Source organism: Oryctolagus cuniculus, chromosome 15 (genome assembly GCF_051225735.1).
Source record: "Oryctolagus cuniculus isolate XC-2025 breed Fujian yellow rabbit chromosome 15, ASM5122573v1, whole genome shotgun sequence".
NCBI classification, from domain to species: Eukaryota; Metazoa; Chordata; class Mammalia; order Lagomorpha; family Leporidae; genus Oryctolagus; species Oryctolagus cuniculus.
Genome location: NC_142881.1, coordinates 70,228,250 through 70,242,010, shown reverse-complemented (window position 1 = coordinate 70,242,010; position 13,761 = coordinate 70,228,250). Strand labels below are relative to the sequence as shown.

Genomic DNA, 13,761 nt, shown 5'->3' with positions numbered 1-13,761 from the left:
AGCCCTTGTCTCTACAGTTTGTTGAACTCTTTACTTAGTGTAGGGATAATGAGTATAAAGTAAACTGAAAATAAATCTTTGTAAAAATTAAGATTCGATGGCTGGTGGCGCAGCTCACTAGACTAATCCTCCGCCTTGTGCGCCGGCACACTGGGTGCTAGTACCGGTCAGGGCACCGGATTCTGTCCCAGTTGCCCCTCTTCCAGGCCAGCTCTCTGCTGTGGCCAGGGAGTGCAGTGGAAGATGGCCCAAGTGCTTGGGCCCTGCACCCCATGGGAGACCAGGAGAAGTACCTGGCTCCTGCCATCGGATCAGCGCGGTGTGCCACCTATGGCGGCCATTGGAGGGTGAACCAACGGTAAAAGAAGACCTTTCTCTCTTTCTCTCTGTCTACTCTGCCTGTCAAAAAAAAAAAAAAATTAAGATTGGGACTAGGAGAGGGAGGAGGAAGAAGGATGGGAGCGTGGGTGGGAAGGATCACCATGCTCCTAAATCTGTATATATGAAATACATGAAATTTGTATACCTTACATAAAATTAAACTCGTTCCTGGAGGCCAGCCTTACCCTGATACTCAAGCCAGACAAGAACACAACAACAAAAAACTACAGACAAATATCTCTGATGAACATAGATGGAAAATTTTTAATATACTGACAAATCAAATTTGACAGCAATCAAAAACATCCGTCATGGTCAAGTGGTCATAGTTCAGGGATGCCTATAATATGTGGATGCCAGGGCCACAGGTGGTGGCCTATTCCACTGCACCCAGCGCCGGCCCCTATTTATCTTTCTTTAAAAAACATGTATGTATTGGAAAGACAGCGTTACAGAGAGCGACGCTTGGAAAGGGTGTCCCCTACAGATAATGACCAGGCCAAGACAGGGCTGGTCGGGCCACCCCCTTGCTTGGCAAGCCCGGGGCCCTCCTCCCTCCTCGCGGGTTGGGCGGAGCAGCCGCCCAGGCCCGCCCCTACTGGCCCTACATCCACTGCACTGGGAGCAGAGCCGGCCGCGCACCCCAGTAAGGAGCTGCGGCGATGGCGATGGCGATGGCGATGGCGGCAGGCAACGCGGCCTACTTCCAGAGGGGCAGTGTGTTCTGGTTGGCGGTCATCACGCTCTCCTTTGGCTACTACACGGTAGGGGCAACCGAGTTGGGACAACCGCCTGGAGCGAGCGCTCCTGTCACCCAGGCCTCCGCCTCCTTTGGAGGAGAGGCCGCGCAGGCGCAGTTCTCGCTCTCTCGCCTCCCAGCGGGGAGGGAAGCCAGAACCCGAAAGGAGGCGCAGGCGCAGTCGGCTGCCAAGGCTTTTGGCAGGTGTTGGAGGCCCTGCGAAACCGGTTGGCCTACTTTCCTCAGGTGGGGGCGGGCACACTCCCCACCTGCGGACTGAGCGCCTGGGTGTTTCACGATGGTGCTGGCGAACTCGAAGGCCGCAAGGGATGCTACCGCCTACTTCCGGACGGCCAGCCCGTTGCCCTCGCTGGTCACGGGGCTGGGGCTGGGATACTTTGCGGTGAGGCGCGGGGCGCGGACGCGGGCGCCTGTGTTTTGGCCCTCCGGGCTGTCCTAGCGCGAGGGGCGCCGTGGGAACGGCGTCAGTGCGCATGCGCACCGTGCGGTTGCCTAGGTTACGAACGCCAGCGGAAGCTAAGCCGGGTTTTAGAAGGTTTAGAGTGTTTGAAGCAGGGGGAGTTGCTTGGAAAACGGCGGATAAAGCCAAGGGATGGCTCGGATTTCACTGGTGAGCAAGAACCGGTGTGACAGCAGGAGGACAGCTCTACTGCGGGGAGGAGTGACTTTCGTCTCACTTCCAGGATAACGAACGGGAAAGACGCCCGGAAACCGGTTGGGGAAAACCGGTATCATGTAGGAGGAAGGCGAAGCTGTTTTGGATCTTTCCCGGGAGATCCTGGAACCTGGACGGGTGTCATTTCCACAGCGGCGTCGCTCTGACCACCTCCGCCCTCCTTTCGCCGTGTGCAGGATGGAGGCGTGGGACTCTAGTTTTCCCGAGTGCCCTTTCTGTGCCAGGATCCCGCGACCCTGTTCGAACACACAAGCTGGGAAACTGAAGATTCGAGTTGGAATTTAGTGGAACTGGCAGATGCCAGCCCCTCTCCACCGCGCGGTTAGGAGGCCGCAGTGATATGTTATACTTTATTGGAATATTGGGCTTTAAACAGCATCCTGGGAGTACTGTTGCCTTTGGTGCAGATCTAAGTGGAGCACTAAACTTTGGAGGGGTTGACAGTGATTCACAGAAAGGCTTGTAACAGAGCCTGAGGAGGAGTTGGTAAGGTCACCACAAAAACCTTACATGAACGAGGAGTTGCTGTTAATCCTTCGCGAGCCTGATTTTCCGAGTGTGTCTGCGTGGTGTGCAAGAGTGGAAGAGCATGATTCTAACTGCGAGATTGAGCCCAAGCCACCGCTTGCAGGACAGAAGCTGGCCAAAGCACGCAGACTCCTACAAGTCTAGGAAATAATGTTTGGGGTGGAATTCATGAAAAATCGGATCCGCTCCGCCAGTGCACGGAGCCTGATCATCACCTCGTTTCTTTGTGGCACACATCCATTGGAGCTGCTTTTTAGAAATACAGGAGGGAGATTCAGGTGCCCTCCTTCAGACCCTGTTTCCCCGGTAGTTACTTTGGTAGAATCAGTGTTCTTTCCTACCTGCCGGTCTTCAGGTGCCCTAATGGTTTCTCTGTGCCTCTGGTTCTCTTTCAGTGGGTTGTCCTCTGGCCGCAGAGCATCCCTTATGAGAGCCTTGGGCTCCTGGGCTCGTTCACTCAGTACCTGGTGGACCATCATCACACCCTCCTGCACAACGGGTAAGGAGAGCTGCAGAAACAACACGCTGGTCTCGCTGGAGACCTTGAAGGCCTGCAGTTGCCTTTAGGTAGTGAAGAATGGCGCTAGTTCACGTTTAGGAATCTTTCCAGATTTCTGTTAGATTTTATCATCAGACAATCCCCCCCTTAAACTAGACTGACTTGTAGAAATAGGTTTGGGGCCGGCATTAGCAGGTAAAGCCGCCACCTGCAGTGTCGGCATCCCTTATGGTTGCCGGTTCGAGTCCCGGCTGCTGTACTTCCAATCCAGCTCTCTTCTATGGCCTGGGAAAGCAGCAGAAGATGGCCAAGTGCTTGGGCCCCTACACCCATGTGGGGGACCTGGAAGAAGCTCCTGGCTCCTGGCTTGTGATTGGCCCAGTTTCAGCTATTGTAGGTATCTGGAGAGTGAACCAGCACATGGAAGGCTTCTACCTCGCTCTTTCTCTCTCAGCCTCTGCCTCTCTGTAACCCTGCCTTTCAAATAAATAAATAAATCCTTATGAAAATTTTCTTTTTCTTTGATACAGAGAAATTTTCCATACACTGATTTCGCTCCCCCTGATGCCCACAACAGCCAGAGTTGGACTAGGCCAAAGGCAGAGCCAGAAACTCCATTCAGGTCTCCCACGTGATGGCAAGAATCCAAGTACTTGAGCCATCACCTGCTGTCTGTCAGGGTGTGCATTGGCCAGAAGCTGACTCAGAAACAGAGTTACCGAGACTCGAATCATACACCTGAATGTAGGATGCTGGTGTGCCAAGGGCAACTGAACCTCTTTGTTGTTGTTGTTTCAGGTATTGGTTTGCCTGGATGATTCACGTGGCAGAGTCCTTGTATGCCATGGTGCTGTGCAAGTAAGTCATTATTTAGGTCCTGGTCACCTTTCTCGCGGTATCTGGTAGAAGCTGAGCCACCACATTTAAATAAGTCATGCACGCCTAGGCTGAGAGCACTCTGAGGTAGTGTGGAGTACCCATGCCTGATACTGGGCCTGACGCAGGAATACTCAGTAAATGTTCGGTGAGTGAGTCCATTTAGTTTGTGTTAGTTATTATTTACTCCGTTAGTGCATTAGGCTGATTGTTATTTTTTTTTTTTAACTTTTTTTAATTGTCTGTACAGCAGCACCTAGAACAAAAGATTAGGAGTCTGCCTCCTAGTGTGCGAAAGAGCTGAGTTACTTTCCTAGGCCAGTAATCTCCTATCTTGATGCCACAGTGAACCACCTGAGGAGCTGTTTCACTGTACATGTCTGGTTTCCACCAGAAAAATTGATCTGGCAGGTCTTGCTTCAGACCTACAAGTCTGTTCTTTCTGGAAGGTCTGCAGGTAATTCTGGAGCTAAATGCAAGTTAAAAGCCCCCAAACAGACCCTACTCAGCAGATGCTACTGTAGGTGACTACTATGTGAGAGTACTGAAAAAGATTCTTTGTACTTTTGGACAATTTGTTCTCCCCTCCGGGACCGTCTGCTAGTGGGGTCCTCCGTGAAGTCCTGTTCCTTTACTCTCCCACTGGGCAGGCTGAACCCATCTCTGTGCTTTGGAGTGACACAGTCGCCCTTTGCCAGAGTGCAAGGGGATTTCCAGGTGGCTTTGTTGAAACTGTTCTCTGGGCTTGAGACTGTGGTAGGAAATGCCCAAGTGTTCTGAGACTCCTTCCCAGTGGCCTCTTGGGCCTCCCTGAGGTCTTAGCCGAGGATGTTTGGCCCAGCCCCACAGCTTGACAGCTCTTGTGACTGGCATTTGGAGCCTCTAATGAAAACCAAAAGACTGTGTTGTGTTGTACACTTCTTTGAAGGGAGAAGGGGAACAAGCCCAGGGAGGTTGCGTCTCTCTTACTGTGTTCCTAAAACCAGTCCTTTAAGGATCTAACGTGTTAGAATGTGCCATAGCTCACTATAAATCAGAATTAATACTCCTTTTGATTTGTGAGATCAATGAAAGAGTAAATAAATTTGAATGCAAGAATACATGAAGACATGGTATAACTTTGGAGCTTCCCAAATCCTACTGCCCAGGAATAACTACTTGTAATATTTTGTTGAGTTCCCTTTTGTTTTGATCCATACCTGGTAATTTTTAATCCAGTCATCATCCTGTAGGAAAGAGTACTTTGAGCTGTATGTAGATACAGAAATGACCTTGGACGTGGCAGGAAACTAACATTTACTAAGCACCCTCCATGTGCCAGTCCCTAAGCAGAAGCTCAAGGACACAATCAGGCTATAATATAGTCTCTTAAATCCCATGTTTTAAAAATACATACCTTTCTGAATTTCTTTTAACCAGAGATAAGATTGGACTATATGTTTGACTTTATATCTGCCATAATCATACACTTAAGCACTTTGCCATGTTTTTTTTTTTTGTATTTCATTTTAAAGATTTATTGTATTTATATGAAAGAGTTGCACAGAGAGAGAAGCAGACACAGAGAGAGAGAGGGGGGTTTTCCACCCTCTGGTTCACTCCCCAGTTGGCTGCAATGGCCAGTACTGCACTGATCCAAAAAAAAGGAACCAGGAGCTTCTTCCGGGTCTCCCATGCGGGTGCGGGCCCAAGCACTTGGGCCATCTTCTACTGCTTTCCCAGCCATAGCAAAGACCTGGATGCGAAGTGGAGCAGCGGGGACACAGCACCGGCCCCGCCATGTTTTTTTTTTTTTTTTTCCCCTGCCATGTTTTTAAAATAACCTTGAAGGCAGGCACTTGGCCCTGCAGTGAAGATGCTACTTGAGGGACGACACTGTGGTGTAGCAGGTAAAGCCTCCGAGACCTGCAATGCCGGCGTCTCATATGGGTGCTGGTTGGAGTCCTGGCTCCTCCACTTCCCATCCAGCTCTCTGCTCGGGCCTGGGAAAGCAGTGGAAGATGGCCCAAGTCCTTGGGCCCTTGCAGCTGTGAGGGAGACCCGGAGGAAGCTCCTGGCTCCTGGCTTCGGATCGGTGCAGCTCCGGCCGTTGCAGCCAATTGAGGAGTGATCCATCGGATGGAAGACCTCTCTGCCTCTCCTCTCTCTGTGTAACTCTGACTTTCAAATAAATACTTTTTTTTTTTTTTAATGATGCTACATGGGACAGCCCCATCCTATATCAAAGTGCCAGGAATCAGATCCTGGCTCTGGTCTTAATTCCAATTTCCTGCTGATGCACACCCTCGGAGGCCTCAGATGATGCCTCAAGCCCATGGGTCCCTACCACTCATGTGACAGACCCAGATACTGACCGAGTTCTCAGCTCCTGGCTTCAGCCTGCTCCAGTCCTGGCTGTTGGTGGCATTTGAGAGTGATCCAGCAGGTAGGAAATCAGTTTCTTTCTCTCTCTCCCTCTCAGCCTTTCTGCCTTTATTTCAAATAAAATAATTTTTTATGAAGTTTGGTGAATAGTTTTAAATTTTGCAAACTATTCCTCTAGTTGTATATTCCAGAATTCATTTAGCTAAACTAGCAGTGAATATTTAACTTTAAAAAACATTTTTCTTTTGTTAATTATTGTTTAGTTTTGTTTGAGAGAGAGAACTCCACTCCACTCACTCATGCTCCAGATATCTCCAGTAGCTGGAGCTGGGCCAGGGCCAAAGTTAGGCTCCAGGAAAGCAATCCAGGTCTGCCTTTGCAATCCAGGTCTCCCACAAGGCAGGGACCCTACTGCTTGAGCAATCAGCACTGTGATGTGGGAGGCAGATTTTTTATCACTGGGCTAAATTCTACTCCCTGGGTCTTAGGTCTTTAATCTACCTGGAACTGACTTTTTGTGAGAGGCAAGTATTCAACTTTATCTTAATATTTCTATATGGATGCCCTGTTTTCCCCAAGCCACTTCTTGAGACTTTCACTCTTCATTAATGTGCTGTAGCTTATAGCCACATATATGTCTGTGTTTCTGAACTCACTGTTCTTTTCTGTTGGTTTGCTTCTTTGTCCTTGGGCCAGCATAACATTATCTTACAGTAGTAGCTTTGTAATCACTGACACCTGATGGAGCACGTCCTCTCACCTTGTTCAGAGTTACCTGTTCCTGGGCCTTTGCACAGCCTTATGCATTGTCATGTGCTTCAAAGATGAAAAATTTATCTGTTGGCATTTTTATTAGATTGACCATATGAATTAATTTGTAGCAGAATGGCATATTTCCGTTATTAAGTCTTCTAAACCAGGAAAAATGATTTGTCTCCATTTCCTTAGAGTTTTGTGATGTTTTTCCTATTCTTTATTTGGTTAATATCCAGCTTCCTGTACTTTCAGATGTTGTTATAAGTGACTTTTCCTTCATTTTATCATTGTTTGATGGTAGCATATATGCATATAGTCAGTTTTATATATTGACCTTATACGTAGCAACCTTAAAAATTCATTTATTAATTCTAATAGTTCATCTATAGATTATTTTCAGTTTTCTAGTCATCATTCAAGTGTCTCTAGAAACAGTTTTATTTTTTCTTCTCAGTTCAGTCCCTTTGCTTTGTGTTTCTTCCCTGTTGTACTAACTCATACTTCCAGTGCATGTTGCCTAGAAGTGGACATGATGCCTGGTTCCTGATCGCCAAGCTGTCAGTGTCCTTGCATCATGTTTATTCTAGAGTTTTATAGATCTCCTCTGTCAAAATGAGGATGTTCGACTGTATATCTAAGTCTGCTAAGAACTTTGAAGAATGGATGTTGAAACTTATCAGATATTTTTGCATTTTTTTGGATTTATTAGTTTATTTGAAAGTCAGAGTTACACAGAAAGAGAAAGAGAGGCAGAGAGAGAGAGAGAGTCTTCCATCCGCTGATTCACTCCCCAGTTGGCCACAACAGCTGGAGCTGGGCCTATCCAAAGCCAGGACAGGAACTTCTTCTGGGTCTCCCACATGGGTAAAGAGGTCCAAGGAGTTGGGCCATCTTCTACTGCTTTCCCAGGCCACAGCAGAGAGCTGGATCTGAAGTGGAGCAGTCGGGACTCAAACCTGTGCCCGTATGGGAAAGCAGCTCTGCAGGCGGCAGCTTTACCCACTATGCCACAGCACTGACCCCTATTTTTTGCATTATTAAAATGTATAATCTTTATCCTTTAATTTATTGATAGAAAAAAACCATTTGTATATATGCATATAAAGTTTGCTTTAAATAAAAGGTTTATGCAAGTGAGACTTAATTACATACACATGAGCCTACAGCAAGCCGTTCACTTAAGCTGAATCATTTTCTGTTGAGCTTTCAGACAGTTGAATGACTGTATAGTAACACTATGTTCCAGTTTCTTTCCTAAGCAGTTTGTGTATATATCTCATAAACCAAGTGGGACAGATACTACTACTATGACTGTTTTTCACATGAGAATACTGTTTCTGAGAGCTACTAGTGATGTGCCCAGGACACAGCTGGCGGGTGGCCAAGCTGGGATTCACATCTGGTACAAATCTTCACATCTTCAGACACTTGCTCTGAAGCCATACCAGTGCCCATCTCCTTTCCAGTCATCTCATGAGAAACCATTTTATAATGCTCTACCCTGCTCTACCTGGACAGTAGCCAGACTAGTTCCAAGGAATAGTGTACCATCCTAAATACATTTATTAGGAAGCAAGGAAGAGAAAAAATAAATTGCCCCTTTAAGTTAAAAAACCAGGGTGGGGAGGTGGTAGACAGATGGAAGTATAGAAAAAGTATAAAAATTAAAAAAGAATAAGGCCAGCGCCGCAGCACACTGGGCTAATCCTCTGCCTGCGGTGCCGGCGCCCCAGATTCTGGCCCCAGTCTGAGCGCCGGTTCTGTCCTGGTTGCTCCTCTTCCAGGCCAGCTCTCTGCTGTGGCCCGGGAGTGCAGTGGAGGATGGCCCAAGTGCTTGGGCCCTGCGCCCACATGGGAGACCGGGAGAAGCACCTGTCTCCTGGCTTTGGATCAGCGTGGTGCGCCCACCGCAGCGGCCATTGGGGGATGAACCAACAGAGGAAGGAAGACTTTTCTCTCTGTCTCTCTCTCACTGTCCACTCTGCCTGTCAAATAAATAAATAAATAAATAAACAATGCTTCCTGTGAAACCATAAGATCAAAATTATGGTGCTTATATTTTGTACTTTTTTTTTTTTTTTTTTTTTTTTTTAGGTATAAAGGAATCACAAATGGTCGGGCTCAGCTACTCTGGTTCCTACAGACTTTCTTCTTTGGGATAGCATCTCTTTCCATCTTGATTGCTTACAGACCAAAGCGCCAAAAACAAAATTAAAAGCAAATATACAGAAGTTGCCTCTACTTAATTCAGACACCTTTCCAGGGTGACGGGGACTGCCATTTTCACTCAATGATATTTCTATTTTGTAAAAAGTGTCCCTCAAAGCTATCTAGGACCCTGCAGTTACTCATTTTTCGTATAATATGCTGTGGTTGAGCTTGAATAGACCAGTTAGTTAACAAGGAAATAGGAAAAGTAAATACAAGTTTACAAGTAAATTAAGGAACTAGGAAAAGATTTTAGCCTTCAGCTCTGCGGACTCAGCACAGAAGAGGGCTTCCCCCCCACCTTCTTGAGGGCCTCTGGCATTGTGGGCTCTGCTGTCATCTGGGCTGAGACACACGCTTGCTAGATTTGCTTGTTGGTTTTTCTTTGCTCCTTTCCTTCTTGTTAAAACATCTTGGCCGCACTACCACCATGTTAGCTCTCCTTCCCTTAAATTCTCTCCATCTTTCTGGACCAAGATGTAGGGACACTTCTACAATACATCAGTTCCTTATACATTTGTTAGGCACCTCTAAGGTAGAATCTTACCCTTTCAAACTTCTGTTTCTCAAATTACAGAGAAAAATAAGGAAGTTGGAACGGGCAGACTGAGTGATCACATAGAGGCACGCTGAGAATCAGGGCTGGTGGCCTTCCCTGCTGCTGACCGAAGTGTCCTTTCCCTACACTGGACCCCGGGACACGGTGCCCTGTGGCTCGCAGGGGTTGATTGCTGCTCCAGCTCAGGGTGCAGCTTAGCTCTACTTCCCCCACCTTACCTGTCCCCCTGCCGTGCACGGAGTTGTTTGACCAGTGTTGATTGCTGACTTCACTTTCTACTCGTTCATTATCATTCCAATTTTTATGTGAAAACTACAGGACTCATTCCATACACTGTCCTCTCAAAAGACAGCCGCAAGACCTTTGGCTGACTGTGTCACCACTTGGTGAGACTCCCGGTGGGAAACCTGTCTCTTTTTCATGCTTTCATGTTCTCCATCACTGTCTCCAGACTCCAAGTGTCTTCCTCCAGCTCTGAAGAGTCTAGCTCACAGTTTATCCATCAAGTTAGTGTCTTCCATTCTGGTGGATATATCTTACTACTGTTGACTGGTGGGATGACTCTGTCACCATTAGGAGCCATTAGGCCTCCTTCCCTAGAGGATGGCTTACTTGTTCTCTTTGGACTAGTCTTCATACCCCTTCCATAATATGGGGAGGGGGCAAGTTATTTGTATTAAGCAGACATTTATGAGAAACAACTACCTCCCCCAAAAGAGAGCTTCCAATTGAAACCACAATATAAAAGATTATGGACTGGGGCCACCGACCCTGTTGCATAGCACATTAAACCTCCACATCACATATGGGCACTGGTTCCAGACCCAACTGCTCCGTTTCTGATCCAGCTCTCTGCTAATAATGTGCCTGGGAAAGCAGCAGTGGATGGCCCAAGTCCTTGGCCTGCAGCCTCGTGGGAGACCCAAAAGAAGTTCTGGGCCTGGCTTCAGCTTGGCCCCGCCCCAGCCACTGTGGTTATTTGAAGAGTGAACCAGTGGATGGAAGATTGCTGTCTTGCTTGCTCTGTCTTTTAAAGAAAAAAGAATATGGACTATGAATTATTTCTGGTGGTATTTGTCTTAAAGTTTTTCTCTAGTTCTCTTGTGATTATGAGTTGCTTTTCACTAAGGAACCACATTTTTGACCATGGAGTTAAGCATCATGGAAATCAAACCCAGTTTTTAAGAAGTCCTTTCCAAAGAGAAATAATAATGACTAATATTGGTGGTGCTGGGGACCGTGCTATCAGGTTACTGAATGAAATGGATTAATTTAAATAAAATGCTGTGAGTTATCTCTTCAACCAAGTGCTTTTTTGTGTTTCTCAATTTTGATATATTATCACATATTTGATTCTGTCTCAAATAGACTTTATGGGGCTGTTTGTATGGTTCAAATATCAGTTTTTCACTGACAGAGAAATGCAGAATGCTGTGGTTTCAGGGTATATCCCTCTTAGGTTTATAGAGGCCCACTTTTTTTTTTTTTTTTTTTTTTTTGACAGGCAGAGTGGACAGTGAGAGAGAGAGAGACAGAGAGAAAGGTCTTCCTTTGCCGTTGGTTCACCCTCCAATGGCCGCTGCGGCTGGTGTGCTGTGGCCGGCGCATCGCGCTGATCCGATGGCAGGAGCCAGGTACTTTTCCTGGTCTCCCATGGGGTGCAGGGCCCAAGCACTTGGGTCATCCTCCACTGCACTCCTGGGCCACAGCAGAGAGCTGGCCTGGAAGAGGGGCAACCGGGACAGAATCCGGCGCCCCAACCGGGACTAGAACCTGGTCTGCTGGTGCCGCAAGGCAGAGGATTAGCCTAGTGAGCCGTGGCGCCGGCCAGAGGCCCACTTAACTCTTGCACACACACTGAGGCACTGGGGTGGACACAAGTGTATTTGAATTATAGGACTTCCTCTTGTTTTCATTTCATTCAGCATTTCATAGAAACTCTGCAGCAAGTGAAGAATGTTCTGGCATTTTCTTTCAGTGCCAGAAGTATAAAATCATGCCATCTTATGTGGGATTTTACTATGGTGGGGTCTTAGCAGATGGTGCTGGCTGTTCAGGTCATAGACCCATCCACAGCCTCACAGTGAGGGGAGGTCACTTACGCAGCATCACACAGGAAGAGGCCGATTCTGGGCCTTGGGACACTCCCTCCCTTGCAGCCCAGGAGCTTTGATGTCAGTGAAGGAAAAAATAAAAATGGAGGCATCTTTATGTTGTAGTCTTAGCAATGATATGAGAAAAATAAAAAAAAAAAAAAACAGCTTTGAGTCTGAGAAAAAAATCAGAGGCATCTTACTGGAATCGACTTGGAAGGCAAATGGACTAAATTGTTTTCTTCCCCACCCTAAAGATTTTCAGAGCGTGCATACTTCGGAAAAATAGAAAAAAGGACCAAAACAAAACAAATTGCTTCACAATTTACTAATAGGCCCGATTTATAGACTAACAGTATTTCCTACAGTCAATATGCTATGACTCAATAGAGCTCAAGTCTAAACATGTTTGATCAGCCACAGTGTTAACAGCCTTGAGTTTAAGAGGTCGTGTTCCAGATAGGTGAAGTTTTTGTTTTAGCAAACAGCTTGCTTTTCAGAGGCCCTTTATGTCTTTACACTGAGAGTCCGAAAACTGCAGGGAAGTTAGGGAGCCTGCAGTTGAGGTATAAAACAATGGAACAGAAGAAAACAGCCCAGAAATAAACCTGGACATTTAGCAGTCAATGGATCATCGACAGAGAGGCCAGGAACACACAGGAAAGGACAGTCTCTTCACTCAATGCTGCTGAGAAGAAATGAATGTCCACATGCTGAAGGATGAAATTGGTCCCTTGCCACATGCCATTTGCAAAACTAAAAATGCATTGAAGACTTAAATCTAAGATCTCAATTACTAGAGGAAAATAGAGGGGGCAAGTTCTATAACGTTAATCTGGGTGATGGTTTTATGGCTCTAATCCCAAAAGTCCAGGCAACAAAAGATAAAATAGACAAACTGAAAAGCTTCAGCACAGCCAAGAAAATGATTAACAGAGCAAAGAGAAAAACCTACAGAATGGGAGAAAATTTTTGCAAAGCATACATCTGATAATATCCAAAATATGCGGGAACTATACAACTCAATAGCAACAAAGCATGCGCCAGTTACTAACGGTCAAAGGACCTGGATAGACATTTCTGAAAAAAAGACATAGAAATGGCTCAGCATCATTGTTCTAAACACTGATAATAAAATATCCAAAGCCCACAGCTTTTTAAGGCAACCATTGTCCCCATTTTACAGTTAGTGAGTTAGAGACATGAAGGGAGTTCCTGCCAAAGATGACTGACTAGCTCAGGTGGAGGACTCCCCCGCTCCTGCGATTGACCTGAAGAAATAGAAGCTTCGAGTTGCAACCTGATCCTTGCACCACGTTAGTGACAGCACAGGCCATGTGCGTGAGTGTTAGCAACATAAAACCCCACTGGGGATGGGATGTAGGCAGCCCTCAGGCATTTGCTGCACCAGGCTCCCAGCCCAAATGTGGATTGTATTATTATTTTTCCTTCAGGGTTTAGAGGTGAAAATCTCTGGACTAGTGGATGGGCCTCAAACAGGGACACACTAGTGGGGTTCACAGGAGCCTGGAACTCCATCCAGTCTCCCACATGGGTAGCAAGAGCCCAGGCACTTGGGTCATCTTAGTCTGTTTTACCAGATGCATTAGCAGGGAGCTGGACTGGGAGTAGAGCAGTGAGGACTGGAACCAGCACTCTCATGGAATGCCAGATCACAGGTGGTGGCTTAGCCCACAGCGCAATGGTGCTAGTCCCTAATTCCACTTTTCTATAAGCTTTTTGAAGTATCCTGGTAGGCAAGGGCCTGGCCTTGGCCCTGTCCCAGTGCCGAACATCAGATATCGTGGTTGATTCCCCAAGGGCAGTAGGTGGATTGGCCTCACGAGAGGAGCTCTGAGGACATCAAGTCGGCTCAGTGACTTAAGCCAATTTTCACTTAATTCTTGACAATTTGCCAACAAGCATTGGGTTGCCTACATTCCATGTTGCTCTTTTAGGAGGAAAAAATCTGAATCCAAAACAGTGTGGAGAGCCAACTGAAATCTACACGGGTTTGTAAACATGACAAGTCATTACCGGGGGAGAGAAAGGCCCAGTCTG

General features: G+C 46.8%; 1 protein-coding gene across 11 annotated transcripts; it reads left to right on the top strand.

The window, feature by feature from the left end:
• The first annotated feature begins 944 nt into the window (after positions 1 to 944).
• LOC127482759 (transmembrane protein 254) lies at positions 945 to 10,910 on the top strand. Of its 11 annotated transcripts, none has more exons than XM_089313561.1 (5): positions 964 to 1,145; positions 2,741 to 2,844; positions 3,643 to 3,702; positions 8,935 to 9,057; positions 10,456 to 10,910. In XM_089313561.1, the coding sequence occupies exons 1-4, from the start codon at positions 1,044 to 1,046 to the stop codon at positions 9,053 to 9,055; spliced, it is 387 nt and encodes a 128-aa protein (XP_089169687.1). In that variant the 5' UTR covers positions 964 to 1,043; the 3' UTR covers positions 9,056 to 9,057; positions 10,456 to 10,910. The 11 variants fall into 11 exon arrangements, with proteins under 11 accessions (XP_069914038.1, XP_069914034.1, XP_089169691.1 ...); XM_089313560.1 differs by lacking the exon at positions 964 to 1,145 and adding an exon at positions 1,244 to 1,523; XM_070057937.2 differs by having other exon boundaries at positions 945 to 1,145; positions 8,935 to 10,910.
• Positions 10,911 to 13,761: the final 2,851 nt, after the last annotated feature.